Source organism: Bufo bufo, chromosome 3 (genome assembly GCF_905171765.1).
Source record: "Bufo bufo chromosome 3, aBufBuf1.1, whole genome shotgun sequence".
NCBI lineage: Eukaryota > Metazoa > Chordata > Amphibia > Anura > Bufonidae > Bufo > Bufo bufo.
The window spans coordinates 342,760,119-342,787,477 of NC_053391.1; the positions used below are offsets into that span (position 1 = coordinate 342,760,119).

Genomic DNA, 27,359 nt, shown 5'->3' on the forward strand with positions numbered 1-27,359 from the left:
TGTTACACTCCGGCAGACCCGGATTGATCCTTTTCGGGTCAACTTGGGGCTGTCCAGTCTGCTGTTAAGGTAAAAGTTCAGTTTGTCTGGACAGTCCGTCTGCATTCCCATTGAACCGGCTAGGGCGATATTGAATGGAAAAGTTATACGGTTGTAGGGCCAAGCTCCATCTCAGCAATCGTCCATTGTCCCCAGCCACTCGGTTCAGCCATACCAGGGGGTTGTGGTCTGTGATCAGGGTGAATTCCTGACCGTAAAGTTACGGTGTGAACTTCTATAGAGCCCAGACCAGGGCTAGACATTCTTTTTCCACTGCCGCATAGCTCACTTCCCTGGGTAATAGCTTTCTACTCAGGTATGCGACAGGGTGTTCCCCCCCATCTTCTCCGACCTGGCTTAGCACTGCCCCCAGTCCGTACATGGACGCATCTGTGTGGACGACAAATCTTTGTTAGGGACGGGGGCAGACTAAACGGGTGCGTTGATCAAGGCTTGTTTCAGGGTTTGGAACGCCGCTTCACAGGCGGGAGACCACAGGACTACCCTAGGCAAATTCTTCTTTGTTAAATCTGTCAGGGGTTTGGCGATGGCACTGTAGTCAGGGACAAATTTCCTGTAGTACCCCGCTGTCCCTAAGAATGCTAACACTTGAGTTTTAGTGTGGGGTGTGGGCAAATTGGCTACGGCCTCTACCTTAGCGGGTTCTGGTCGTTGTTTCCCACACCCCACTCTGTGTCCCAGGTACTGGACCTCAGCCATACCGAAATTACATTACTCTGGTTTCAGGGTGAGGCCGGCGGCCCTAATCTGATCTAGCACAGTCTCTACGTGTCCCAGGTGCTCCCCCCAAGTCTCACTATAGATCGCAATGTCATCCAGGTATGCGCAAGCGAAATCCTGGAAGCCATCAAGGAGGCGATCCACTAAGCGCTGAAAGGTAGCTGGAGCGTTTTTCATCCCGAAGGGCATGACCTTAAACTGGTACAAGCCAAACGGGGTGACAAACGCCGACTTAGGGATAGCATCCTTGGCCAGGGGAATCTGCCAGTACCCTTTGCACAGATCGATGGTGGTCAGATAGCGTCCCCTGGCAATACGATCTAATAGTTCGTCCACTCGGGGCGTCGATAATCGACACAGAACCGGGTCGTTCTGTCTTTTTTTGGGGACTAGAACGACTGGGGATGCCCAGGGGCTGTCGGATGGCTCTATAACTCCTAGTTTTAACATCTCCTGAATCTCCTTTCTCATCTCTTCTTTTACGGCTTCGGGGATTCTATAGGGAGTCTGTCGGAGAGGGTTTTGTCTTGGGGTTTCGACATAATGTGTCGCTAAGGGGGTGTAACCGGGCTCCTGGGAAAACGTCACTCTTTTCTCGGCTAGCAATAGTTGGAGTTGCTCCCTTTCTATGGGAGTTAATCGCTCCCCTAGCTGTACTGTATTAAGCAGAGTTTTAGGCTCGGATTTGGCTAACAGATCTGGGATGGGGAGGCTGTCAGGATCTTCAGTGGCCGGGATACATATGGCTGCTATATCTTCGGGTCTTTCCTGGTACTCTTTTAATAAGTTTATATGAAAGGACATCTGTATCCTTTCGTCCTTGCTACTGGCAATCACATAGGTGGTGTCACAGACCTGGGCCACCACCTTGTAAGGGCCTTGCCAGGAGGTCTGTAGTTTGTTCCCTTTAACTGGTCTAAGTACTAGGACTTTCTGCCCTACCTGGAACGTTCTCAGTCTAGCGCCCCGATCGTACCACTGTTTCTGACGGCCCTGTGCCGCCTGGGGGTGTTCTCGGGTCATCCTGGCTAGGTGCCCCATGCGGTCCCGCATCTCCAGCACATAAGGTACGATAGGGACCCCCTCATGTTCTATCTCTCCCTCCCAGTGCTCCCGGACGAGGTCGAGGGGGCCTTGTACCCGCCGTCCGTAGAGCAACTCGAAGGGGGAGAACCCTGTGGATTCGTGCGGCACCTCTCGATATGCGAACAAGAGGTGTGGCAAGAATCGCTCCCAGTCTCTGTATTCCGCCGTAAAGGTCCGCAGCAATTGCTTTAGGGTACCATTAAAGCGTTCACAGAGGCCGTTAGTTTGGGGTTGGTACGGTGAACTAAGCAGGGTTTTGACACCGCAGACTTTCCATAGCTGCTGAGTTAGGTCTGCAGTGAACTGGGTTCCTCGGTCAGATAGGATTTCCTGAGGGAATCCCACTCTGGTGAATATCCCGACTAAGGCACTCGCGACAGTGTCAGCCTGGATATTCGTCAGAGCGACGGCTTCTGGGTAGCGGGTAGCATAGTCCACTACGGTCAGAATGTACTTTTTGCCCGAGGGGCTGGGGTTAGGTAGGGGTCCCACTAGGTCGACTGCCACCCTGCTAAATGGCTCCTCGATCACGGGCATAGGTGACAGTCGAGCTTTAGGATGATCCCCTCTCTTTCCTACCCGTTGGCATACGTCACAAGTGCTGCAGTAACGTCGCACATCCCTCGAGACCCCCGGCCAAAAGAAGGTCTGGGTGATCCTGTGGGTGGTGCGGTTACCCCCTAGATGCCCTGCCAACGGAATGTCATGGCCAATTCGGAGAAGTTCCAACCGGTACTTTCTGGGCACTACCAGTTGGCGCTTCTGCGAAGGGACACAGCCTCTCTTTCTGCCTTCGGTCAGTCTATACAACCTGTCGCCCTCCCATATAAAACGTTCCCGCTCATCCCCTCTACTGTCGGCTAATACTCGGTACCTTTGGAGGGTAGGGTCCTGTCTAGTTTCCCTCCCAAACTCTTCTGGGGTGTCCCAAGCTATGGGTCTCTCTGGGGTGTTGGTGCTAAGTGGCTGCTGGTGGCTTACCTGGGTCTCCCGACCTGTTGTAGGATCGTCCTCTGTACGGGCCTGTGAGCGGGTGGTCACGGGGCAAGCAGCAGCAGTCGTGGGTAAAAAAGCTGAGGCTAGAGGGCCAATGTCGTTGCCCAACACGACCTCCGCAGGCAAATTGTCCATGATGCCCACTGTGGTCTTTCCCGACCCGACTCCCCAATCCAAGTGGATCCGGGCGGTGGGTAAGCGAAAAACAGCCCCCCCCTGCGACACGAACAGCAACGGTACGATTAGATACATGTTCTGGTTTTATCAGATGTTTCTGTACCAAAGTGATGGTAGCACCAGTGTCCCGTAGGCCTTGTGCTATCTGTCCATTCACTCGCACCTCCTGGCGGTGATGCTGGCGATTATCTGGGGAGGCAGCTTGTATGGGGTTGGCCTCATACAAGATTCCCAAACACTCCTCAGGGCTCCCTTCAATTTCCAGGCAGTGAGCACCCGAGGGCCGTGCTGGCGGGGTCCCGTTGTTAGGGGTTGTGCGCCTCCAGTTATTATTGGTTGATCCCAGAGGGCAATAACGGGCAATATGTCCTGGGTTGCTGCAGCGATGACATGTCACTTTGTAAGGTTCCCGGGGCTGGTTGTTAGACCCCTGGGGGCGTGGCGGTCCTGGGGGTACTGGAGCCCGAAATTCGGTGCGTGCAGCGTAGGTTGGGGTGCTTGTCTCTGTTCTAGGTGCTGGTCGTGTGGTACCTTGGCTCACCTTCCTTGTTTCCGCGTATTCATCTGCTAGACGTGCTGCCTCAGTTAAGTTGGCAGGGCGGCGATCTCTCACCCAGTCCTGTATTTCCGCAGCCAGATCTTGGAAGAAATGTTCCATCAAGAACAACTGTAACACTTCCTCTCCGGTGTTGGCTTTGGACCCTCGCACCCAATGTGACGCCACCCTTTGTATCCTGTTTGCCCACTCCATGTGGGAGTCCACAGCCTTCTTTTTGGACTCTCGGAAGCGACGGCGGTAGGCTTCTGGGGTTACGGCATATCGGGTTAGCAGCGCCTTTTTAACTTGCTGGTATTGCAAAATATCCTCTGGAGCAAGAGCCCGAAAGGCTTCATTGGCTTTGCCCGACAATTTCCCCGACAAAATAGTGACCCATTGGTCTGGTGGTACCTGGTGTAGTGAGCACTGTCTCTCAAAGTCCGCCAAATATCCATCTATTTCCTCCTCACTTTCTACAAAAGTTTTAAATGCAGTGAATGGTATTTTCTTTCCCGTAGCAGGGGGTGTGGGAGTAGGCACTGCATGTGTAATGAGCTGCCTAGCTCTTACCAGTTCTTGTCCCCTCTTAGTTCGTATCTCTTCCCTTGCTTCCCGAAACAGTTGGTTTAGTAGTTCCACGGACGTTTCTGGATACAAGGATAACCTCCGCTGTACGATACCAGTAATTACATCGTCCTCGCTGGCAGGTGCAAGGGGCTCCGTTCCTTCCATGGATCTATCCATTCCGTCCAGCTCCAGCAGGTCAGCGATCAGCTCCCTCCGTGGTTTGTTACTGGCACTCCTACCACGACTCTCCAATAAATCCTTTAGTGTGGGTCTTTTCAGCCGGGCGTATTGAGACTCCATTCAGCACTTGCTCGTTGGATACATATTTAAACTCCGCATACATCAAACATAAACACTCCCAAAAATCACACAAATCCCTCCAGCGGATCAAAAGTTAAGTGAAGTCCTTTATGACCGACCGCAAGCACAATTTCCTGCCCAAAACAGTTCCATAGATTCTTTAGAATACACCGCTGACCGAGTTCGGTCCTATTAACAGTCCAGACATGCGGCATAGTTCTGTTACACCAGGGAACTCCTTGCAGCTGGCTTTAGTGTGCTCGGTCCCTTGCTGTGTTGGGCAGTAGCAGGCGTACTGTCTAGGGGATGGCCGCTCCGCTTTTTCACCCTGCTCCCTCTTCTGCTGTGTTGGTGGCTCTGTGCGACCACCGCCTCTTCCTCCAAACTACTCAGGTCACTCGCATGACCTTGATTCAATGTGGGGTTGAGGACCTCATCGTCCTCCACATCATCTTCCACCCAGTCTTCACCCCGCCCTCCTTGTCGGTCTGCACACTGCAGAAAGCCACAGCAGTTGGCACCTGTTTCCTCATCATCCGAGACGTGCTGCAGTGGTCCTCCTATGTACTCATCTTGAAACATAAGTGGTTGGGCATCGGTGCACTCAATCTCTTCCACTTCTGGGGCAGGGCTATGTGGATGGCCCTGGGAAACTCTGCTAGCAGAGTCATCAAAAAGCAGAAGAGACTGACTTGGGGCTCAGACTGCTTGGCTGATTTGCAAGGGGGTGAGGTGAAAGACTGATGGACATCGGCTGCAGGTGCTAACTCTGATCTTTTAGTAGGAGACTAGGTGAGAGACAATGTGAAGGAACTGGAGGCGCTTTCAGCAACCCAATCTACTATCGCCTGTATTTCTTCTGGCCTCACCATTCGTAGAGCCGCATTAGGCCCGACCAAATACCGCTGAAGGTTCTGTCGCCTACTCGCACCTGAGGAAGGTGTTTCACTTATGCTTGTATCTGGCACAGATCGACCACGTCCTCTCCCTGCAACAGGAGCTCCACCAGCAGCACCACGACCGGGGCCATGTCCCTTGTTCGACGCTCTCCTCATTCTCTGCAAATTTAGCATCTTGCCCAAAATGGGTGTTTTTTTAATAACAGAAGATAAATGCAGTATCTAACATGTGCATTTCACACTGACAGATGCAGCAAAGGCTGCAAATTTAGTATTTGGCCCAAAGTTTTTATTTATTTTTTATAAGAGAAGATAACAGCAGTATCTAATGCGTGTATTTCACACTGACAGATGCAGCAAAGTCTGCAAATTTAGTATTTGGCCCAAAATGGGTGTTTTATTTAATAATAGAAGATAACAGCAGTATCTAACGCGTGTATTTCACACTGACAGATGCAGCATCTCTTTTTGTCAGTGTGCAATTTAAGCTTGAAATACTGCAATAATTTTCTGGGTTTTAAAAAACACCCTTTTTGGGCAAAATACACTTTTTCCTGATATTTTAGAGATACTCACACTTTAAGCAGGAGATGTGGCGCGGATAATTTAACTGTCCGCAGCGGAACCGTCTACGGAAAAAGTGCACTGTATGTCACTGATATGTTAGTGATGCGCACAGTTTACACAGGAGATGTGGCGCGGATAATTCAACTGTCCGCAGCGGCCTATTACACAGTATTTTGCGCAGGATTTGCTAAAAATATATATTGCTGATGTCACAGACAATAGTCCTTAAAAATCTTCCTATTACACTCCCTACACTGTCTGTCCCTTCCTATGTACAGCTCTCCCTAATACTGAGCAATTTAGCGCAGGTTGAGCTACAAACATATTTTTTGGTGCTGTCACACACAATAGTCCTTACAAGGACTTTTGGGTCTATGAAAAGTTTTTGTAGAAAAAGTTAAATTCAATTACACTCCCTACACTCTCTGTCCCTTCCTATTCTCAGCTCTCCCAGACTTAGAGTGAGCCAAACACGTGTCATCGGGTGCTATATAGCACCCGATGATGCCTTCTGGCCAGCCAATCACTGTAATGCCAGTAGCCAAAATGACTACTGGCATTCCAGTGAGGGCAGTACTTACCTGCACATTTATTGGCTGCTTGGCAGCAACAAAATGAGCAGGGAGGAGACTCGAGAATTGCGCTCGAGCACATGCGGTACTCGGTCGAGTATCACCATGTGCCGAGCATAGCGATGCACGAGCTGTACCGGTATTGGGCCGAGCATGCTCGCTCAACACTAGTCATCAGTAAAAAAAATCTCAGAAATCCTCTTTAAGCACTATGAAATATATTTGTTGCTATCTAGAAAAGTTAAATAAATAAAATTTATAAATAGATTGTGGGCTTGAAGAATTGCCCAGTTCGCAATTACTTCACATAACTTTACTATAGACTGAGATGTATTTATGGGTGGACAACCCCATACCTTGGAACAATTGCCTTAGTAAAGAAATAAACTATTTACCACACAGCATGGTGGTATTGAGGTATAACATTGAAAAAAATTTTGGGTTATGCTAGTAAGTAAGCTGAAGTACAGTCGTGGCCAAAAGTTTTGAGAATTACATAAATATTGGAAATTGGAAAAGTTGCTGCTTAAGTTTTTATAATAGCAATTTGCACATACTCCAGAATGTTATGAAGAGTGATCAGATGAATTGCATAGTCCTTCTTTGCCATGAAAATGAACTTAATCCCAAAAAAAACTTTCCACTGCATTTCATTGCTGTCATTAAAGGACCTGCTGAGATCATTTCAGTAATCGACTTGTTAACTCAGGTGAGAATGTTGACGAGCACAAGGCTGGAGATCATTATGTCAGGCTGATTGGGTTAAAATGGCAGACTTGACATGTTAAAAGGAGGGTGATGCTTGAAATCATTGTTCTTCCATTGTTAACCATGGTGACCTGCAAAGAAACGCGTGCAGCCATCATTGCGTTGCATAAAAATGGCTTCACAGGCAAGGATATTGTGGCTACTAAGATTGCACCTCAATCAACAATTTATAGGATCATCAAGAACTTCAAGGAAAGAGGTTCAATTCTTGTTAAGAAGGCTTCAGGGCGTCCAAGAAAGTCCAGCAAGTGCCAGGATCGTCTCCTAAAGAGGATTCAGCTGCGGGATCGGAGTGCCACCAGTGCAGAGCTTGCTCAGGAATGGCAGCAGGCAGGTGTGAGAGCATCTGCACGCACAGTGAGGCGAAGACTTTTGGAAGATGGTCTGGTGTCAAGAAGGGCAGCAAAGAAGCCACTTCTCTCCAAAAAAAACATCAGGGACAGATTGATCTTCTGCAGAAAATATGGTGAATGGACTGCTGAGGACTGGGGCAAAGTCATATTCTACGATGAAGCCTCTTTCCGATTGTTTGGGGCATCTGGAAAAAGGCTTGTCCGGAGAAGAAAAGGTGAGCGCTACCATCAGTCCTGTGTCATGACAACAGTAAAGCATCCTGAGACCATTCATGTGTGGGGTTGCTTCTCATCCAAGGGAGTGGGCTTACTCACAATTTTGCCCAAAAACACAGCCATGAATAATGAATGGTACCAAAACACCCTCCAACAGCAACTTCTTCCAACAATCCAACAACAGTTTGGTGAAGAACAATGCATTTTCCAGCACGATGGAGCACCGTGCCATAAGGCAAAAGTGATAACTAAGTGGCTCGGGGACCAAAACGTTGACATTTTGGGTCCATGGCCTGGAAACTCCCCAGATCTTAATCCCATTGAGAACTTGTGGTCAATCCTCAAGAGGCGGGTTGACAAACAAAACCCCACTAATTCTGACAAACTCCAAGAAGTGATTATGAAAGAATGGGTTGCTATCAGTCAGGAATTTGCCCAGAAGTTGATTGAGAGCATGCCCAGTCGAATTGCAGAGGTCCTGAAAAAGAAGGGCCAACACTGCAAATACTGACTCTTTGCATAAATGTCATGTAATTGTCGATAAAAGCCCTTGAAACGTATGAAGTGCGTGTAATTATATTTCACTACATCACAGAAACAACTGAAACAAAGATCTAAAAGCAGTTTAGCAGCAAACTTTGTGAAGACTAATATTTGTGTCATTCTCAAAACTTTTGGCCACGACAGTACATTACGTTCATCTGTGTTAGGAACCTTAAAGCGGAGGGGGGCTTACTTTTTAGTAATGTCATTTTGTTAGAGAAGACCCCTGGTTTTCTAGTGCTAGGATTCCCCCAAGAGTTCATATCTCTTGCAGCATCATCAAAGGTGAAATGAAGCATTACACAGTTTGTTATTGCCATACGTTTTAAATGCATTCTTGCTGAAGTTTTATATTAATTACAAATGGATATTGAGCAAGTATTACAAACTATACACATATAGGGGCATATTTATTAAGACCGGTATTTTAGACACCTGTCTTAATAAAGCCCTAAGCAGGCGGTGGATTAGCTGAAGTTATGTAGAGGCGTAGCCTTCTGTGCTGTCTTACATTTAGACCTTTTTCTACGCCTAAAACAGGCGTAGAAAATGGTAAATGAGACGGTCCTCCCAGACCTTTCTCCATCCATGCCACGCCCACAATTTTAGAACTGGCGTGAGCGGGGAGGAGTCGCAGATTGCGGCGCATATTAGGCATATTTCAGATTGATAAATGACCCCCATAGTATCTGAAGTTTTAGCAGATAGGACAAACTTCCAGGTCATAATGCATGGTTAACACAATGTCTATATACAAAAAATATATAATGACATTTTTAAACAAAATGTTATAAAACTAGAAAACTGTATATACAGCTTCTAACCAGTATATTGCTAACAGATGCTTGAAGCTTGGGGACCTGCATCCAACCTGTCAACCTTCAAAATATCGAAGGCCAACCTGCAGTTTAGGTCATCAATGTCAGAATGGTGGAAATCAGCACCCAACTGATGAGCTGTTTAAGGTGCCTTATGTGCTTTGGCATCTTCATTGCTTACGCTGGTCCATCCACCTGCAAGTCATCAATTCTGCTGCAGCGTTGCAGGATATTGCAGTACTATCCTATTCAAGCAAATGGAATGAGGCTGCAATATTATGCACTTCCACCGCTAAGTAAACAATGTGCAAGTGAGCATACCAAGGTAAAGAATGAAGAGTCAGCTGCACTCACACAAGTGTCTCTACACATGTAAACTGCTGATCGGCAGAATTGCCAAGAGTTGGACCTTCAACAATCGAATGTTTATGAACTATCCTTAGGCTATCAATATCCTGGAAATTTAATACTATTTATCTTGGCAACAGAAGAAACACTTTGTAATATATTACTTACATTCTCCTAGTGTTTCCACTTCAATGCTTGGACCATAGCTTCCATAATCTTGGGAAGATGATGATGCACGAATTTGGAAGACATACACAGTTCCTGGTTTCAGGTTATGAACAGTTACTGCTGTCAAGGGTGTTTTCAGTGTGGAGTAACTTTGGTCTCTTTGGTCCTATGAGAAAATAAGGTATGTTAAGTTAAAAAATATCCTAAAAAGTGGTGGATCTACAGTTGCTTCTGGGCTTATGATTCTTACAGTTCTGCCTGGTCAGTCTCTAAATGTTCATGTGTAATACAAGGTATTGAGCAAGATGCATGTAACACAGTGCTGAGACTCGAGCTCTCTTCAATAGCTGCAGGCCAAACTCATTCCTTTAATAGACAAATCCCTTTTATTACATGATGGAAGAAATCTGTTATCTGAAAGCAAATGATTTTCAAGTTATATGCTTGGTGTTTTGAGTACAAGATGGGACCGATCTCTTTTCCTCGGGTAAGAACGAAATGAAATGCAAGGTGACTATGTATTGCTCTTATCAGTTATAATGAAATGAAATGCACCAAAACATGGAAGACTTAAGAGAAGTACATTAATCTGCCTAACATGGATCAGAATTGATAAACCTGCTTGCACAGTGCAGCATATCAGTTCTTACAAATCTGAGACAAATCTGAGTATAGCTATTAAGATAGTTCTGCTCCTCACTCAGAAAATGGGGTGGCCATTGTAGAGGACTTGTGAAGTGTGATGAATAAGTATGATGGATACTAACGATATTTGTGACTGAGGATGCCAAGTACAGACGGTGAGGATAAGATAAATGGCTTTAAATGTTCTGTTCTGAAATCCCCAAACCCCTATCCCCACCTTGAAAGGCATATTCAGTTACTTTTGTAGTGTATTTTTATTAAAGTCCTATAGCTTATTATGGTCCTCTCTCTTAATAAATAAAAAAATAACCTGGTCAGTGGACATATGACCCCTGCGTCCGTCACTGATCCATAGGGCATGCGTATAGGGCACCAATATTGATGTAAATTGGGATATGCTGTGCTGCAGTACCTAAAAATCAGGAACAAGTGTGCCACTGTGTCAATAGTATGGACTATCAATATTAGTACAATGTGAGCAATGTGGTCTGTTTTTTTTCCCCATTTTTGATCAATAGGGTTCCAAGCGGGGGGGGGTATAGGCAGCATAGGGCCCCTTTACAACAAAAAATATATGAGCTCCCTGTCGCTGGTAGATGGGACCAAAACAGTTGTGATAAAAAATGTGCTCAAAGAGCTTCTAATTTTCATATAGTTTAGATTTATCCATGTTGCCAGTGTTTGCATGTTTCTTTGGGCATGGAGCAGTGTACTGCTGCATATAGTGTATGTTTGCTTTTGCATTACAGCTGTGGTAGCATGCACCTGTACTTTAATTCATATTGTTTGAAGGTAATGGTCTAATCATTCATTTGAAATTGAAACTGATCACCAGATTGGCTTCAACTAATGAAAAATCTGAACTTTATATTGCACTGATGAGTTCATTTGCTTTATCGTTAATTTGCAAAGAAAATATGTAGGAGCACTGCCATAGATCACACAAGGCAGGTCTTCAGAATCAAGCATTACTATTGTGTCAATGAGTATGCCACCTATAATGTAGAAGTCTTCACACATAATTGGAATAGTAAAATTATGGAGGCTTTAGTGTCTTCATCTTATGTGTCTGTTAATAAAGTTTGTTTAGTTTATCATAATTTTGAAAGAATACAACTTTTACAAATGACCCTCTGCACTACCAGCTGGCGACCAAATTGTCATCCAAATAATTAAGGATGTACTGCTACACTTAGTATGCTTGATCATGCACAGAGATCATCACGGCAGATAAATACTCCAAAGTAATAATCAGCCAGGTATTCTGCAGTGTCAGATCATGGCGTGTAAAGCATAGGAAATGGAGCCTTGAGAGTCATTTAGTCCTTTAATACAGTGCAGTAAAGCACTCTCCCCTCACTTTCTCATTTACTAGTTGATCTCCTGCCAAAGTCCGGGAATGCATAATTTTAATTAAATTATCACATAGTTAAAAGAAACAGGTAATTAATAACTTACTCTTTGTCATAGAGTCTACTGTTAGGATAGATGGGAAACATTTTTCAAGATTTTTTAATATTCGTTTTTATCAGCTATCCTCATAGGAAAGTACAGTTTAATTGGGTGTCCTACTCATTACTAGCAGGAGTAAAACCACAGAATGCATTCATCTTCTTGCCTTCTACTATTTGTGTTGCAAGAATATTCTTTGGCATTGTAGTATCGGGGACTCTTTAAGTATACAATGTGAGCGCTGGTTAAATCAATAATAGCTTGTCTTTTCATTTTCTTTTTTTACAATTTTTTATGCTGTTGTTAGATTTTTTTACATATTTTAGTGATGGATAGGGTTTTGTTTTATTAGGGCTTTTTAGTGTTTACAAAAATAAAACTTTTTTTTTAAATTACATTAAGGCTCCTTAAAATAAAGTTGTATTTGTGTCCAATATGTATTTTGCTATATAACAAAGCCTGACTAACGGAATTTCATTGGGCCTTTGTTTTTTTTTATAGTTTTTGTTTATCATCATTTTAATTATATTGTTATTTTATTATTTATATTTTTTTTTTAAGTTTGTTCTAGATGGATAGAAAAGACTTTTGGGAGCATTATTTTTTCCACAACCAATTTATCCTCTATTTTGACCCCAAGGGAATGTGTCATCAGAAATTGACCTATTGTTTTTATCATGTTTTTGTCTTAAACGTTTTATTGAAATTTTTGATTTTTAAAAATGTTATCATGTATACACAGCTCTCGTTGAGTATATACAGGCATGAAAAGAGAATAAATGATTAAATAAAACTGCTTATCTACCAGGTGCTGGGTTGTCTAGGCATCCGATCTGCCCTTGGACCATTCTTTGTGCAGCAGCTATTTATTTATATAGCACCACCAAAATAGCATGTATTGCCAGTTGTAAAGGGGTTAAAAAAGCAAGAGTGTTGTCACAAATGAGAAGAACCGGGATAAGATTTCAATGGATACCTAACTCAGGAAATCAGTGGCCATAATTAAATATGAGTGTGTATGTTATTGTGTATATTCCCTTAAAATGTCTTTCAATTGTAAGCGTACCGCTGCTTTAATTCACTTTTAGCTCTAGCTTTCAAGATTAACTGAGAGAGGATTAAGTTATTCCTCAGGACAATATAAAAGTCAGCTTTTCACATGAATACTGAATGCTTCCTTGCCTGCGCAGACAATAAATGTGTTACAATAATGTCTGAAGGACAGCAGCATTTATTCTGAATAATGCAGGCGCACAGGAAGCTGGATCACTGGATTATCTACCAAGGCTTCATAGCAAGTGAGAGGAAAATAAAAGCCTTCTAAAGGTACAGTTGCAGAAGAAATCCATAGTTCTGTTGCCTATTTTTCTTTAGCTGCTTTGGTTATCTGAGCTGATTTGTAATCTGTTCAAAAGCAGCATCCATAATTAATAGCATCTCACGGCCAACAAGATGTGACATCTTTCTTGTTTGGATTGTAATTTATTTGGTGACCCTGGAAGAGGCAGGATGGGACCTCTCCCAAGTGAGAACTGATAAAACCAAAAGAGGTATGAGATTGCTTGTAATCTCGGCAACCACACACTTCTTGTCTTCTGCCCTGCATCAGACCTGTGCAAATGACTCTGATTGCTTCAGCCACCATATCTGTCTATGCTGCAACTTATAGTTTGAACCCTTAGTTCAGGTAAAATCCTGGCTAGATGTTCTGTACTTTACCCACTATGCAGTAATGCATTATAAATGTTGTTTGTGTTATTGGCTATTAGTTTCATCACCTCCTCTAATTGCACAAGTACAATGAAATAAACATTATATGAGCAGGTGAGCAGGGCTACTGCACTAGTGCTAATGCAGCAATCTCTTTATTGCTTACATGGGTCCATCTTCATACATGGAGGATGCAGTTCGTACAAAGGTTTCTTACATGAATTCATACTCAGAACACCATATATCTAGGAGTCCAACTCCAATCAGCACATTGAAGTGGCCGCTGGGTATTGCAGCTTTGTCCTACTTGCCTGAACCCATTCAAATAGCTGATCTACAAGGATGCTGATACCGTAGCTGTACCCGCACCAATATATTGTACTATTCATGTCCTATCCTAAAGCTAGGCCATCAGTTTTTAAAGGTTTTATAGCACATTTAAGTATTCTTTGAACTATTGATCAGTTGAACTATTGATCAACTGATCAGTTGATCAATTCTGGTAGAGTGGGAGAAGCTATTGCAAACTTTGCTTATAACAGTGAAACCTCTTTGAAAAATTGTTTACTGTCTTAGAGGGCTTTTCCTCTACAAGACCATGGGATATGATAGGACTAAAAATCGGTCTCAAAACCTGGGGACTGAATAAAGGGAAGGTCTTCTCAAAGAAGGAATTTTCTGGAATGATTCCATTGTATTATACTTTTTTTTAGTTTGTTCAGAGATTTCATTTAACTATATTGGACTCAACATGTTGACGTTTTACATGCTGGTTATGCAGGATAATTAAATTGTTCCTTCTGTGATCTACTTAAAAATCTAGAAGGATGCAAATGTCAGTGTGCAAATTCAAGTTTCTAGTCAAAAATATATAAAAAAAAGAGTAGTCTACATACTGTACATTTCATATTTAATGGAGATGCACTTGAATGTTATTCTTTTTTTTACTACAACTAGATATGAACAAATTTCTGTAAATATGGAATAGGGTCCAATTTGAGAGAATTGATCATCTGATTTGAATCAGACTTTAGAGTGATTGCCAGACTCAAGCTCTTGAAAGGGGTTTGCCCTACAAAAATTGTTCATCCTCTATACACAGGATAAGTGATAAATGTTGGCTAGCTATGGGTCTGATCACTGGGACCCCCAACAATTCTGAGAGCGGAGGGTCCACGTCCTTTTTCTGAATGGAGCACCTATATCAGCCCATCACTAAATTAACTTCTACAGGATGTATGTATACAGCATTCAGTCACCCCTGTAGAAGTTAATACAGTAGTGGACCCACATGTGCGTGCTCTGCCGCTACACTGAAACGGGGAGCTCTAAAACTTAGAATCATTCGGCTTGCAATTGGTTGGATGCCCAGCAAACTTGCATTTATGAGCTATTCCCTTTAAGGCTGGATAAAAAGATGAATTACAAACTATAAAGAAATGCATTGCTCATCTCTAGTCATAATATGTGCAGGAAGCACCCAGCTCTGTTTTAGGGTGTTTGTGTATGTGACATTTCAGTATTTTCTCTATATAGGCAATCTCGCCTAATCAGATATATAAAATGAAGGAAAAATGAAAGACAATATTTTATTGATGACATTTACTGATGACATTTACTACTTCAATGTTACTGTTAACCTAAACTGTCTGTGCCAATAAGCAACAAAAATGTTACCCACACGCCACCATTTACTATGCCAAAAATCCAAGTTAGGAACAAATGTTGTGTCAGATTCCAGCAGTGCTGAAAACACTACCCCCTGCATTACAAATGATGTTGTCAAAAGATGCCTGCCTCAGTTACAACAGTGTGAAAGGAATTATGGGAAAAATAAGAAGTCATGAGGCAATGCTCGGTCGTGGGAGATTAGTATAATAAATGGTAGTGATCTTCAGAAATCATGTAAAACATTATGGAAATGTGTATGTTGCATTTTAATGTAATAAAGCAACTTCCAGTGAATACAATATATGAAGAATAAAGGCACATGAACCGTTTGTATACAAGATTTAGATAAAAAAGAATCTATCTTATAAAAAATGGAGAAATGTATAAGGAATAAATGCCTCGTTCCACTAGGTTGCAATATATCATAATAATGCACACTGTGAGCTCTGGTGAGGAATACAGTTACTGGATAGGAACAGCTTTATTACCAGTTTCCTGCAGCAAGTTATGGGGTGGGTAATATACAAGGCAAGCAGCACAGCAGCAGAGTGATGATGTGAAAATCAAGAGCTTATACAGGAATAGGTCTCATGCCATTAATTCATATTCCCATTATTCATGATGTTAGGGGTATTCTTTTATAATCACTTCGGGTCAAGTTTTTTTGCAATGCATTTAAAGGTCACTTTGTTAATAAATACAGTAGTGTGTATAATAGAATATACACTGATCAGCAGAAACGTTAAAACTAAATAATATTTTTTAGGACCCTCTCATGTGGCCATAACAACTCTGACCCATTAAGGTGGAAATGATAACAGTATATCCTTTAATTCCTTAAAGTTTTGAGATGGGCCTCCATGGATCAGACTTGTTTTCTTTTTCCAGTACACCTCACACATGCACAATTGAGATTTTGCGACTTTGAGGCCAAGTCAACAACTGGAACTCTTTGTTATGGTCCTTTAACTATTCTTGAACAGTTTCTGTATTCACAGAGAAAAATGCATAATCCTTCCAAAAGAGACCACTGGTATTAGAGATAGAGAATACCTTCCCATGAAAAGCTGTACTTGGTACAAGTTCATATGAATACCAGGATCCAAGGTTTCCAAACAGAACATTGCTTAGAGTTTTACATTGCTTCAACCTCTTTGTCTTTTTCCCCATAGTGCATCCTGGTACCTCCTTATTCACAGGTAAGTGATAGACAAGCATCTGGCCATTTACATTGTGCATTTTTGTTCCATGGTCCCCTTCTGCTGATAACATGCCCATTGTATGAGTTTATAGCAGTTTGCAGGAGTCAGCAGAGACACTCTTACTACTCTACATTTATATATACAGAAAACAGTTTGAATAGGCCTTCAATGTTTCATCATGAGAGTCCAACATGCAGGGTTCCTACTATCAACACAAAGAAGTAGACATTTCCTCTTTGTTGTTTACATGTTAACAGTGTGGTACATATATGTGTGCCTGTGCTTTGTTCTATAGTTCAGCCCCATTATTGCAGCTGTACTCCTTCTTTACAGTCCATATGCCATATACATGTTTTTTCTCTATATTAAAATACAATACAGATTTGTCCTTTCCTACTTTTTCTCTTGGCTTGACATATCCTAAGATGTGTGGCACAGGATGACCAGCTTAAAAAAATACAAAAATAAAATATTTTGTGATACTCTGTCAGGAGTTGCTTATGCTATATGTGTCTATCATGTGAATTACAATCTGTAGAGGTTTTTCCTATCGTGCTGCATAAGAGTAGAGTTTGTGCAAAGGTGAGTTGGAATTGGGCCACCGACACATATTATTAGACATCCCCAAGGCAAATACTATTTAAATGTTTGCGCCAAATTACTTCTGTATGTAAATTCTCTAGAGTATCTAACAATTCAGATGCAGCAATTTATACAGTATTTACCCGGTGTCACTATATACCAGTGGAAGACTGTGGTGTGCTATTATTGTTTTATATAGATTATGAAGGAATTTATCTTGTACATCACACTTGACATGAATAAAGATAACTATTGAGCTTGTAATACTAATTTGCAGAATGGGCTATAAAAGCAAGTGGAGCTCTAAGTAATATATGCCAGTGCTTTATAAATAAAATATAATCATAATGTAAATTGCTTCAAATTCATGTTTTATGTAAGCTGAAATTTGACAAGTATATCATTTCGCTGCATCATACCATACTGTGCTAGTCTGGGAATATTCTGGTTTTAATAGTTTGAAGCTGAAACCACAAGTAACGCTGTGGTGCTGAGCTCTTTCTTCTGCACTTATATATACAATTCAACAACACCATTTAATGTAAAGGTATATACAGTTTATCTACAGAGCATGCAGTAGTAAAGGTTCTCTATCAAAAGTGTAAAAGCAGGTTTTACAGGGCAATTTTTTTAAATGTATTTTATGGTTTGTCAACAGCTTTACTAAGGCTTTCATCTAATCCTATGTTCAACTTGAACTCTGTCCACCTGCAAAGTCCAAGACTCATAAGGTTATTGTGATATCGTAATCCTCTCTTAATCTCTCAGGTCTATTTCAGATATGATTTTATCAACTGAATTTGGAGCAAATGTGTCTTATTCTGCAAACAAGACGGGCATATGTTAATGTGTCATTGAGGGACTAATATAAAATATGCATGATTATCCACTGAATCTTTAAATTAATCACCTCACATATGAAACAAAGGTATAGGAAGGGGCATAGTAATGTCATTGTACAGTAACATTCTATTTTAACTGCATCTGTTGGTTTAGACACATCTCTTTTTAACTCTTATAGTGTCCTAACCAGGGGTGCTTCTACTCTTTTTACTGATTAAGGTTTATTTTTCCATATTGGATTTGTAAAATACATAGAATGCATAACTGCCAAAAGTCGTCCGCTAAAGCTGCCTGAGAACCAAATTACTCATCTTGTCTCATAAATGGGGTATTAATTGTGCACCCACCTTTGGCCTTAACAAAAAGAAACTCTTGGATACAGCAACATCTGCTAAATTCCCCCAATCCTATCTTATGGGTTATGGAGATTTAAATGCTTGATAAACATGCATATGGTGATGTTCTCCTGCTTTAAAGAACTTATTCAAGTGTATGGAGTTTTCATATTTGCCCTCCTGATGCCTCTGATTGGACACAAGTCCAAGTAAGTTGTCTATCGTTCATGTAAACTTTTGGCCTCCTCATTCATTGATTATATTTTTCCATAAACATTATACAAAGGAGGATAGCAAACTCCAGCACCTCTTATTTCATGGAAGATATTGGAACTATACAGGAAGAGTGGTTGGTGACTTAAAATAACAAAAGGAGTAATGCTCACCTTACCAATCCAGATTGACCACTGCAGCCAGTCACAGGCAGAGGTGTGCTCTATGTTATCAACATGTCTCCTTTATAGTCAGTGATTGGCTGTTGTGGTCGCAAGTCACATTGACATGTTATTGCTGAAATAGAATCAACAGACATCACCGGAATACCTGGAAAGCATTGGCACTGGATTGACAGGGGGATGCTAAGGTGACTATCACTGCATTTATTGTTTTACAGAGTTTTAACACAACTAAAATAATTATGGTACATTCCAGGATTGCCTTCTCTTTTAACCCTCACTCCATGGGACTTGTGAAAGGAAGCATACTTGCCTGTTGCCCTCTTGCTTGGTTTAAGTTCCCTGGGTCTAACGCTGTCTTCACTGTACTTTGGTAAAATATCGGCATTGACATTGTTAGGTTTTAATAAGGTTAAAGTGATTGGCCAGCCTTTACTAAGTAAGGGTCTATACTAAGGATACATTTACACCCTGCACCTTCGCCGTTCAGCTGTTCGAGTATAACTCAGTCAATCGAAGTTGGCTCTACGCAGCTACATTAACCTTGTAGGGGAGAGAGATTATTCTGCCAATGGAGCTACACCCTTACAGCTAATCAGTGAGTATGCAAGGTGTAAGACCCCACCAAATAGCTAGTGATGGACGATCCTTAGGATACTCCATAACTTAAATCACCAAATACATAAACACACACATATATTATAACTTCAATCTTTATTATTTAAAAAATTATTATAAATACATAATTGTGGACAGATTACATACATGGCAGTGATTATAGGACAATACTGCTACAACAAAACAGGTCACCTCCTTATGTCACTCCTACTGGCGGAAATGCAATATTTATAAAATCTATGCACAATAGCAATAATATTATTGCACTATTGCACTGCTGACACTTTTTTGCAGCCTAGGTGGGCAAAGGGGCCCACATTCCAAAGAGCACCTTTAGGATTTCACCGGCCATTTTTTACAGATTCTGATTTCAAACTACTTATCACACATTAGGGCCCCTAGAATGCCAGGGCAGTATAACTACCCCACAAGTGACCCCATTTTGGAAAGAAGACACCCCAAGGTATTCCGTGAGGGGCATGGCGAGTTCCTAGAATTTTTTATTTTTTGTCACAAGTTAGCGGAAAATTATGATTTTTATTTTTTATTTATTTTCTTACAAAGTCTCATATTCCACTAACTTGTGACAAAAAATAAAAACTTCCATGAACTGCAAAAAAGTGTCAGATAGGTGAGATAAATATCTCGGTCAAATGCCAACTTTGTATAAAAAAATGGGAAAAGTTGTCTTTTGCCAAGATATTTCTCTCACCCAGCATGGGTATATGTAAAAAGACACCCCAAAACACATTGCCCAACTTCTCCTGAGTACGGTGATACCAGATGTGTGAGAATTTTTTGCAGCCTAGGTGGGCAAAGGGGCCCACATTCCAAAGAGCACCTTTCGGATTTCACCGGCCATTTTTTACAGATTTTGATTTCAAACCACATCTCACGCATTCGGGGCCCCTAAAATGCCAGGGCAGTATAACTACCCCACAAGTGACCCCATTTTGGAAAGAAGACACCCCAAGGTATTTCGTGATGGGTATAGTGAGTAGAGTTGAGCGAACACCTGGATGTTCGGGTTCGACGAGTTCGGCCGAACTTTCGAAAAATGTTCGGGTTCGGGATCCGAACTCGACCCGAACTTCATCCCGAACCCGAACCCCATAGAAGTCAATGGGGACCCGAACTTTTGGGCACTAAAAAGGCTGTAAAACACACCCGGAAAGGGCTAGAGGGCTGCAAAAGGCAGCAAAATGTAGTTAAATCCCCTGCAAACAAATGTAGATAGGGAAATGATGAGTTAACATAAAATAAATAAAAATTAAACAATATTAATTGGAGTGAGGTCCCATAGCACAGAATCAGGCTTCAAGTCACCCACCAATGGAGAAGGTCACTTACTATTATTTTGACCACAGCACCCAGACAAAGGAGAGAGGTCCCACAGCAGAGAACCAGGCATCATATCACCCACCACAGGAGTAGGCCACCATTTAGTTACTTTGACCCCTACACCCAGACGGAGGAGAGAGGTTACACAGCAGAGAATCAGGCATTTAGATCACCCACCACAGGAGTAGGCCACCATTGAATCAGACCCCGGCAACCATGTCAGATGGCACAAGCATAAGCTTTATATCAATCAGCACAGGAGAAGGCGACTTTGACAGACTTTGACCCCTACACCCGGACGGAGGAGAGAGGTTTCAAAGCAGAGAATCAGGCATTTAGATCACCCACCACAGGAGTAGGCCCCAATTTAATGGGACCCCGGCAACCATGTCAGATGGCACAACCATCAGCTTCATATCAATCAGCACAGGAGAAGGCGACTTTGAAAGACTTTGACCCCTACACCCAGACGGAGAAGAGAGGTTTCACAGCAGAGAATCAGGCATTTAGATCACCCACCACAGGAGTAGGCCCCCATTGAATCAGACCCTGGCAACCATGTCAGATGGCACAACCATCAGCTTTATATCAATCAGCACAGGAGAAGGCGACTTTGAAAGACTTTGACCCCTACACCCAGATGGAGGAGAGAGGTTTCACAGCAGAGAATCAGGCATCATATCAACCACCACAGGAGAAGCCACCATTTAGTTACTTTGACCCCTGCACCCAGGAAGAGGAGAGAGGCACCACAGCACATATTCTGGCATCATATCAGCCACCACAGGAGAAGCCACCATTGAGTTACTTTGACCCCCGCACCCAGGAAGAGGAGAGAGGCACCACAGCACATATTCTGGCATCATATCAGCCACCACAGGAGAAGCCACCATTGAGTTACTTTGACCCCCGCACCCAGGAAGAGGAGAGAGGCACCACAGCACATATTCTGGCATCATATCAGCCACCACAGGAGAAGCCACCATTTAGTTACTTTGACCCCTGCACCCAGGAAGAGGAGAGAGGCCCCACAGCACATATTCTGGCATCATATCAGCCACCACAGGAGAAGCCACCATTTAGTTACTTTGACCCCTTCACCCAAACAGAGGAGAGAGGTTCCACATCAGAGAATCAGGCATCATATCAACCACCACAGGAGTAGGCCACAATTTAATGGGACCCCGGCAACCATGTCAGATGGCACAACCATCAGCTTCATATCAATCAGCACAGGAGAAGGCGACTTTGAAAGACTTTGACCCCTACACCCAGACGGAGGAGAGAGGTTTCACAGCAGAGAATCAGGCATTTAGATCACACACCACAGGAGTAGGCCCCCATTGAATCAGACCCTGGCAACCATGTCAGATGGCACAAGCATAAGCTTTATATCAATCAGCACAGGAGAAGGCGACTTTGACAGACTTTGACCCCTACACCCGGACGGAGGAGAGAGGTTTCAAAGCAGAGAATCAGGCATTTAGATCACCCACCACAGGAGTAGGCCCCAATTTAATGGGACCCCGGCAACCATGTCAGATGGCACAACCATCAGCTTCATATCAATCAGCACAGGAGAAGGCGACTTTGAAAGACTTTGACCCCTACACCCAGACGGAGGAGAGAGGTTTCACAGCAGAGAATCAGGCATTTAGATCACCCACCACAGGAGTAGGCCCCCATTGAATCAGACCCTGGCAACCATGTCAGATGGCACAACCATCAGCTTTATATCAATCAGCACAGGAGAAGGCGACTTTGAAAGACTTTGACCCCTACACCCAGATGGAGGAGAGAGGTTTCACAGCAGAGAATCAGGCATCATATCAACCACCACAGGAGAAGCCACCATTTAGTTACTTTGACCCCTGCACCCAGGAAGAGGAGAGAGGCACCACAGCACATATTCTGGCATCATATCAGCCACCACAGGAGAAGCCACCATTGAGTTACTTTGACCCCCGCACCCAGGAAGAGGAGAGAGGCACCACAGCACATATTCTGGCATCATATCAGCCACCACAGGAGAAGCCACCATTGAGTTACTTTGACCCCCGCACCCAGGAAGAGGAGAGAGGCACCACAGCACATATTCTGGCATCATATCAGCCACCACAGGAGAAGCCACCATTGAGTTACTTTGACCCCTGCACCCAGGAAGAGGAGAGAGGCCCCACAGCACATATTCTGGCATCATATCAGCCACCACAGGAGAAGCCACCATTTAGTTACTTTGACCCCTTCACCCAAACAGAGGAGAGAGGTTCCACATCAGAGAATCAGGCATCATATCAACCACCACAGGAGTAGGCCACAATTTAATGGGACCCCGACAACCATGTCAGATGGCACAACCATCAGCTTCATATCAATCAGCACAGGAGAATGCGACTTTGAAAGACTTTGACCCCTACACCCAGACGGAGGAGAGAGGTTTCACAGCAGAGAATCAGGCATTTAGATCACCCACCACAGGAGTAGGCCCCCATTGAATCAGACCCTGGCAACCATGTCAGATGGCACAACCATCAGCTTTATATCAATCAGCACAGGAGAAGGCGACTTTGAAAGACTTTGACCCCTACACCCAGATGGAGGAGAGAGGTTTCACAGCAGAGAATCAGGCATCATATCAACCACCACAGGAGAAGCCACCATTTAGTTACTTTGACCCCTGCACCCAGGAAGAGGAGAGAGGCACCACAGCACATATTCTGGCATCATATCAGCCACCACAGGAGAAGCCACCATTGAGTTACTTTGACCCCCGCACCCAGGAAGAGGAGAGAGGCCCCACAGCACATATTCTGGCATCATATCAGCCACCACAGGAGAAGCCACCATTGAGTTACTTTGACCCCCGCACCCAGGAAGAGGAGAGAGGCACCACAGCACATATTCTGGCATCATATCAGCCACCACAGGAGAAGCCACCATTGAGTTACTTTGACCCCCGCTCCCAGGAAGAGGAGAGAGGCACCACAGCACATATTCAGGCATCATATCACACACCACAGGAGAAGGCCTCTTTCAGTGATTTAGGCCTTTGGACCCAGACAGAGGAGAGAGGCACCACAGCACATATTCTGGCATCATATCAGCCACCACAGGAGAAGCCACCATTGAGTTACTTTGACCCCTGCACCCAGGAAGAGGAGAGAGGCCCCACAGCACATATTCTGGCATCATATCAGCCACCACAGGGGAAGCCACCATTTAGTTACTTTGACCCCTGCACCCAGGAAGAGGAGAGAGGCACCACAGCACATATTCTGGCATCATATCAGCCACCACAGGAGTAGGCCACAATTTAGTTTATTTGACCCCTGCACCCAGGAAGAGGAGAGAGGCCCCACAGCACATATTCTGGCATCATATCACACACCACAGGAGAAGGCCTCTTTCAGTGATTTAGGCCTTTGGACCCAGACAGAGGAGAGAGGTCAGAGATTAGCTTCATATCCCCCAGCACAGCAGAAGACCGCTTTATTTGACTTAGGCCTCAGCACCCAGACAGAAGACAGAGGTAGCATGGCAGAGGTTATGGCTTCATGTCACCCGTTAGTTTAACCGGCCACTTTCATCTGGTTAGGCCCCGGCGCCCAGACAGAGAAGAGTTTCATTCAACTGTGGGTTTCATAAAATTTGTATCAAATAAAGAAGTGGCCCGTAGCACAACAAGACATGTTTTAGGCAGTTAATAAGGACTACTCTGCACAAGGGAGGGACAGGTCCTGTGGGATCCATGCCTGCTTCATCTTTATGAAGGTCAGCTTGTCCACGTTGGCTGTGGACAGGCGGCTGCGCTTGTCAGTAATGACGCCCCCTGCCGTGCTGAATACGCGTTCAGATAAAACGCTGGCCGCCGGGCAGGAAAGCACCTCCAAGGCATAACATGCTAACTCTGGCCACGTGGACAATTTCGAAACCCAGTAGTTGAATGGGGCCGAACCATCCGTCAGGATGTGGAGGGGTGTGCAGACATACTGTTCAACCATGTTAGTGAAATGCTGCCTCCTGCTAACACGTTCCGTATCAGGTGTCGGTGCAGATAGCTGTGGCGTGGAGACAAAACTTTTCCACATTTCTGCCATGCTAACCCTGCCCTCAGATGAGCTGGCCGTGACACAGCTGCGTTGGCGACCTCTTGCCACTCCTCTGCCTTCACCTTCCACCTGTTCCCCTGTGACATGTGGGAATGCTCTCAAGAGCGCCTCTATCAGCGTGCGCTTGTACTTGCGCATCTTACGGTCGCGCTCCAGTTCAGGAATTAAAGTGGGCACATTGTCTTTATACCGGGGATCCAGCAGGGTGGCCACCCAGTAGTCTGCACACGTTAAAACGTGGGCAACTCTGCTGTCGTTGCGCAGGCATTGGAGCATATATTCGCTCATGTGGGCCAGGCTACCCATGGGTAAGGACAAGCTGTCCTCTGTGGGAGGCGTATCGTCATCGTCCACCGTATCCCCCCAGCCACGCACCAGTGATGGGCCTGGGCTGCCACCCCGCTGTGAACTTGCGTCATCCTCGTCCCCCTCCACCTCCTCCTCCTCATCCTCCTCGTCCTCCAGTACAGTGCCTTGGCTGGCGACTTGTGAACCTGTCCTCTGCTGCTTAAACAAACCTCCCTCTGAGCCACTTCGAACAGACTGGCCCGAAAGTGTTAGAAACGAGCCCTCATCCTCCTCTACCTGGGCCACCTCCTCTAACATCATTGCCCTAAGTGTTTTCTCAAGGAGACATAGAAGTGGTATTGTAACGCTGATAACAGTGTCATCGCCACTGGCCATGTTGGTGGAGTACTCGAAACAGCGCAGCAGGGCACACAGGTCTCGCATGGAGGCCCAATCATTGGTGGTGAAGTGGTGCTGTTCGGCAGTACGACTGACGCGAGCGTGCTGCAGCTGAAACTCCACTATGGCCTGCTGCTGCTCGCACAGTCTCTCCAGCATGTGCAAGGTGGAGTTCCACCGGGTGGGCACGTCGCATATGAGGCGGTGAGCGGGAAGGCCGAAGTTCCGCTGTAGCGCAGACAGGCGAGCAGCGGCAGGATGTGAACGGCGGAAGCGCGCACAGACGGCCCGCACTTTATGCAGCAGCTCTGACATGTTGGGGTAGTGGTGAATGAACCTCTGCACCACCAAGTTCAGCACATGCGCCAGGCAAGGGATGTGCGTCAAACCGGCTAGTCCCAGAGCTGCCACGAGATTTCGCCCATTATCGCATACCACCAGGCCTGGCTTGAGGCCCACCGGCAGAAACCACTCGTCGGTCTGTTGTTCAATACCCCGCCACAACTCCTGTGCGGTGTGGGGCCTGTCCCCCAAACATATGAGTTTCAGAATGGCCTGCTGACGTTTACCCCGGGCTGTGCTGAAGTTGGTGGCGAAGGTGTGTGGCTGACCGGATGAGCTGGTGGAAGCAGTGGAGGAGGAAGCCGAGTAGGAGGAGGAGGCTACAGGAGGCAGAGAATGATGCCCTGCGATCCTAGGGGGCGGAAGGACGTGCGCCAAGGAACTGTCCGCCGGGGGCCCAGCCGCCACTACATTCATCCAGTGTGCCGTTAGTGAGATATAGCGTCCCTGGCCGTGCTTACTGGTCCACGTATCTGTGGTTAGGTGGACCTTGCCACAAATGGCGTTGCGCAGTGCACACTTGATTTTATCGGACACTTGCATGTCCAGGGAAGGCACGGCTGTCTTGGAGAAGTAGTGGCGGCTGGGAACCACATACTGCGGGACAGCCATGGCCATCAGCTTTTTGAAGCTGTCTGTGTCCACCAGCCGGAATGACAGCATTTGAAAGGCCAGCAGTTTAGAAATGCTGGCGTTCAGGCCAAGGGCTCGAGGGTGACTCGGGGGGAATTTGCGCTTCCTCTCTAAGGTTTGAGATATTGAGAGCTGAACGCTGCTGTGTGATATAGTGGAGACGCTAGTTGACGGTGGCGGTGGTGGTGGTGTCGGTGGCACATCCTCTGTTTGCTGCTCGGCAGGTGGCAACATTCCTCTCGAGGCGGAAGCCGAGGCAGCAGCGGTAGAGGGAGCAGGGGGAGCCTCAGCGAGTGCCTGGTTTTTAAGGTGTGTACCCCACTGCAGTTCATGCTTTGCATGTAGATGCCTGGTCATGCAGGTTGTGCTGAGGTTCAGAACGTTAATGCCTCGCCTCAGGCTCTGATGGCAGAGCGTGCAAGTCACTCGGGTCTTGTCGGTAGGACATTGTTTAAAGAAGTGCCATGCCAGGGAACTCTTTGAAGCTGCCTTTGTGGGGCTGGGTCCCTGTTGGCGATGTCCAGTAGCAGGCGAACTCTGGGGGCGGCGGCTCGTCTGCTTTGGCCCCCTGCTCCCTCTTTGGCTTCGCTGTTGTCTCGGTCTCACCACTACCTCTTCCTCTGAACTGTGAAAGTCATCGCCACGACCTTCAGTCCATGTGGGGTCTAAGACCTCATCGTCCTCTGCATCGTCTTCCACCCAGTCTCACTCCCTGACCTCCTCCTGTTCAGTCTGCACACTGCAAAAAGACGCGGCAGTGGGCACCTGTGTTTCGTCATCATCAGAGAGTCGGTGACTCTGCTGTGGTGGTATTCCCATGTCCTCTTCATCTGGAGACATAAGTGGTTGTGCGTCAGTGCATGGTATGTCTTCCTCCACTGGGGAAGGGCTAGGTGGACGCCCCTGGGAAACACTGGAAGCAGAGTCTTCAAACAGAAGAAGAGACTGCTGCATAACTTGTGGCTCAGACCGTTTCCCTGATATGCTTGGGGGTGATGTGACAGACTGATGGGCTTGGTTTTCAGGTGCCACCTGTGCGCTTTCCGCAGAAGACTGGGTGGAAGACCATGTGGTGAACGTGCTGGCAGCACTGTCGGC

The 27,359-nt window shown here is 45.0% G+C and overlaps 1 protein-coding gene across 1 annotated transcript in view; it reads right to left on the reverse strand.

The window, feature by feature from the left end:
• EPHA10 (EPH receptor A10) overlaps window positions 1-27,359 on the reverse strand; it is a 762,516-nt gene that overhangs the window by 212,987 nt on the left and 522,170 nt on the right. Inside the window, exon 6 of the mRNA XM_040424435.1 lies at window positions 9,697-9,862. Coding sequence (XP_040280369.1) covers window positions 9,697-9,862 — 166 coding nt within the window. The remainder of the gene's footprint in view (window positions 1-9,696; window positions 9,863-27,359) is intronic.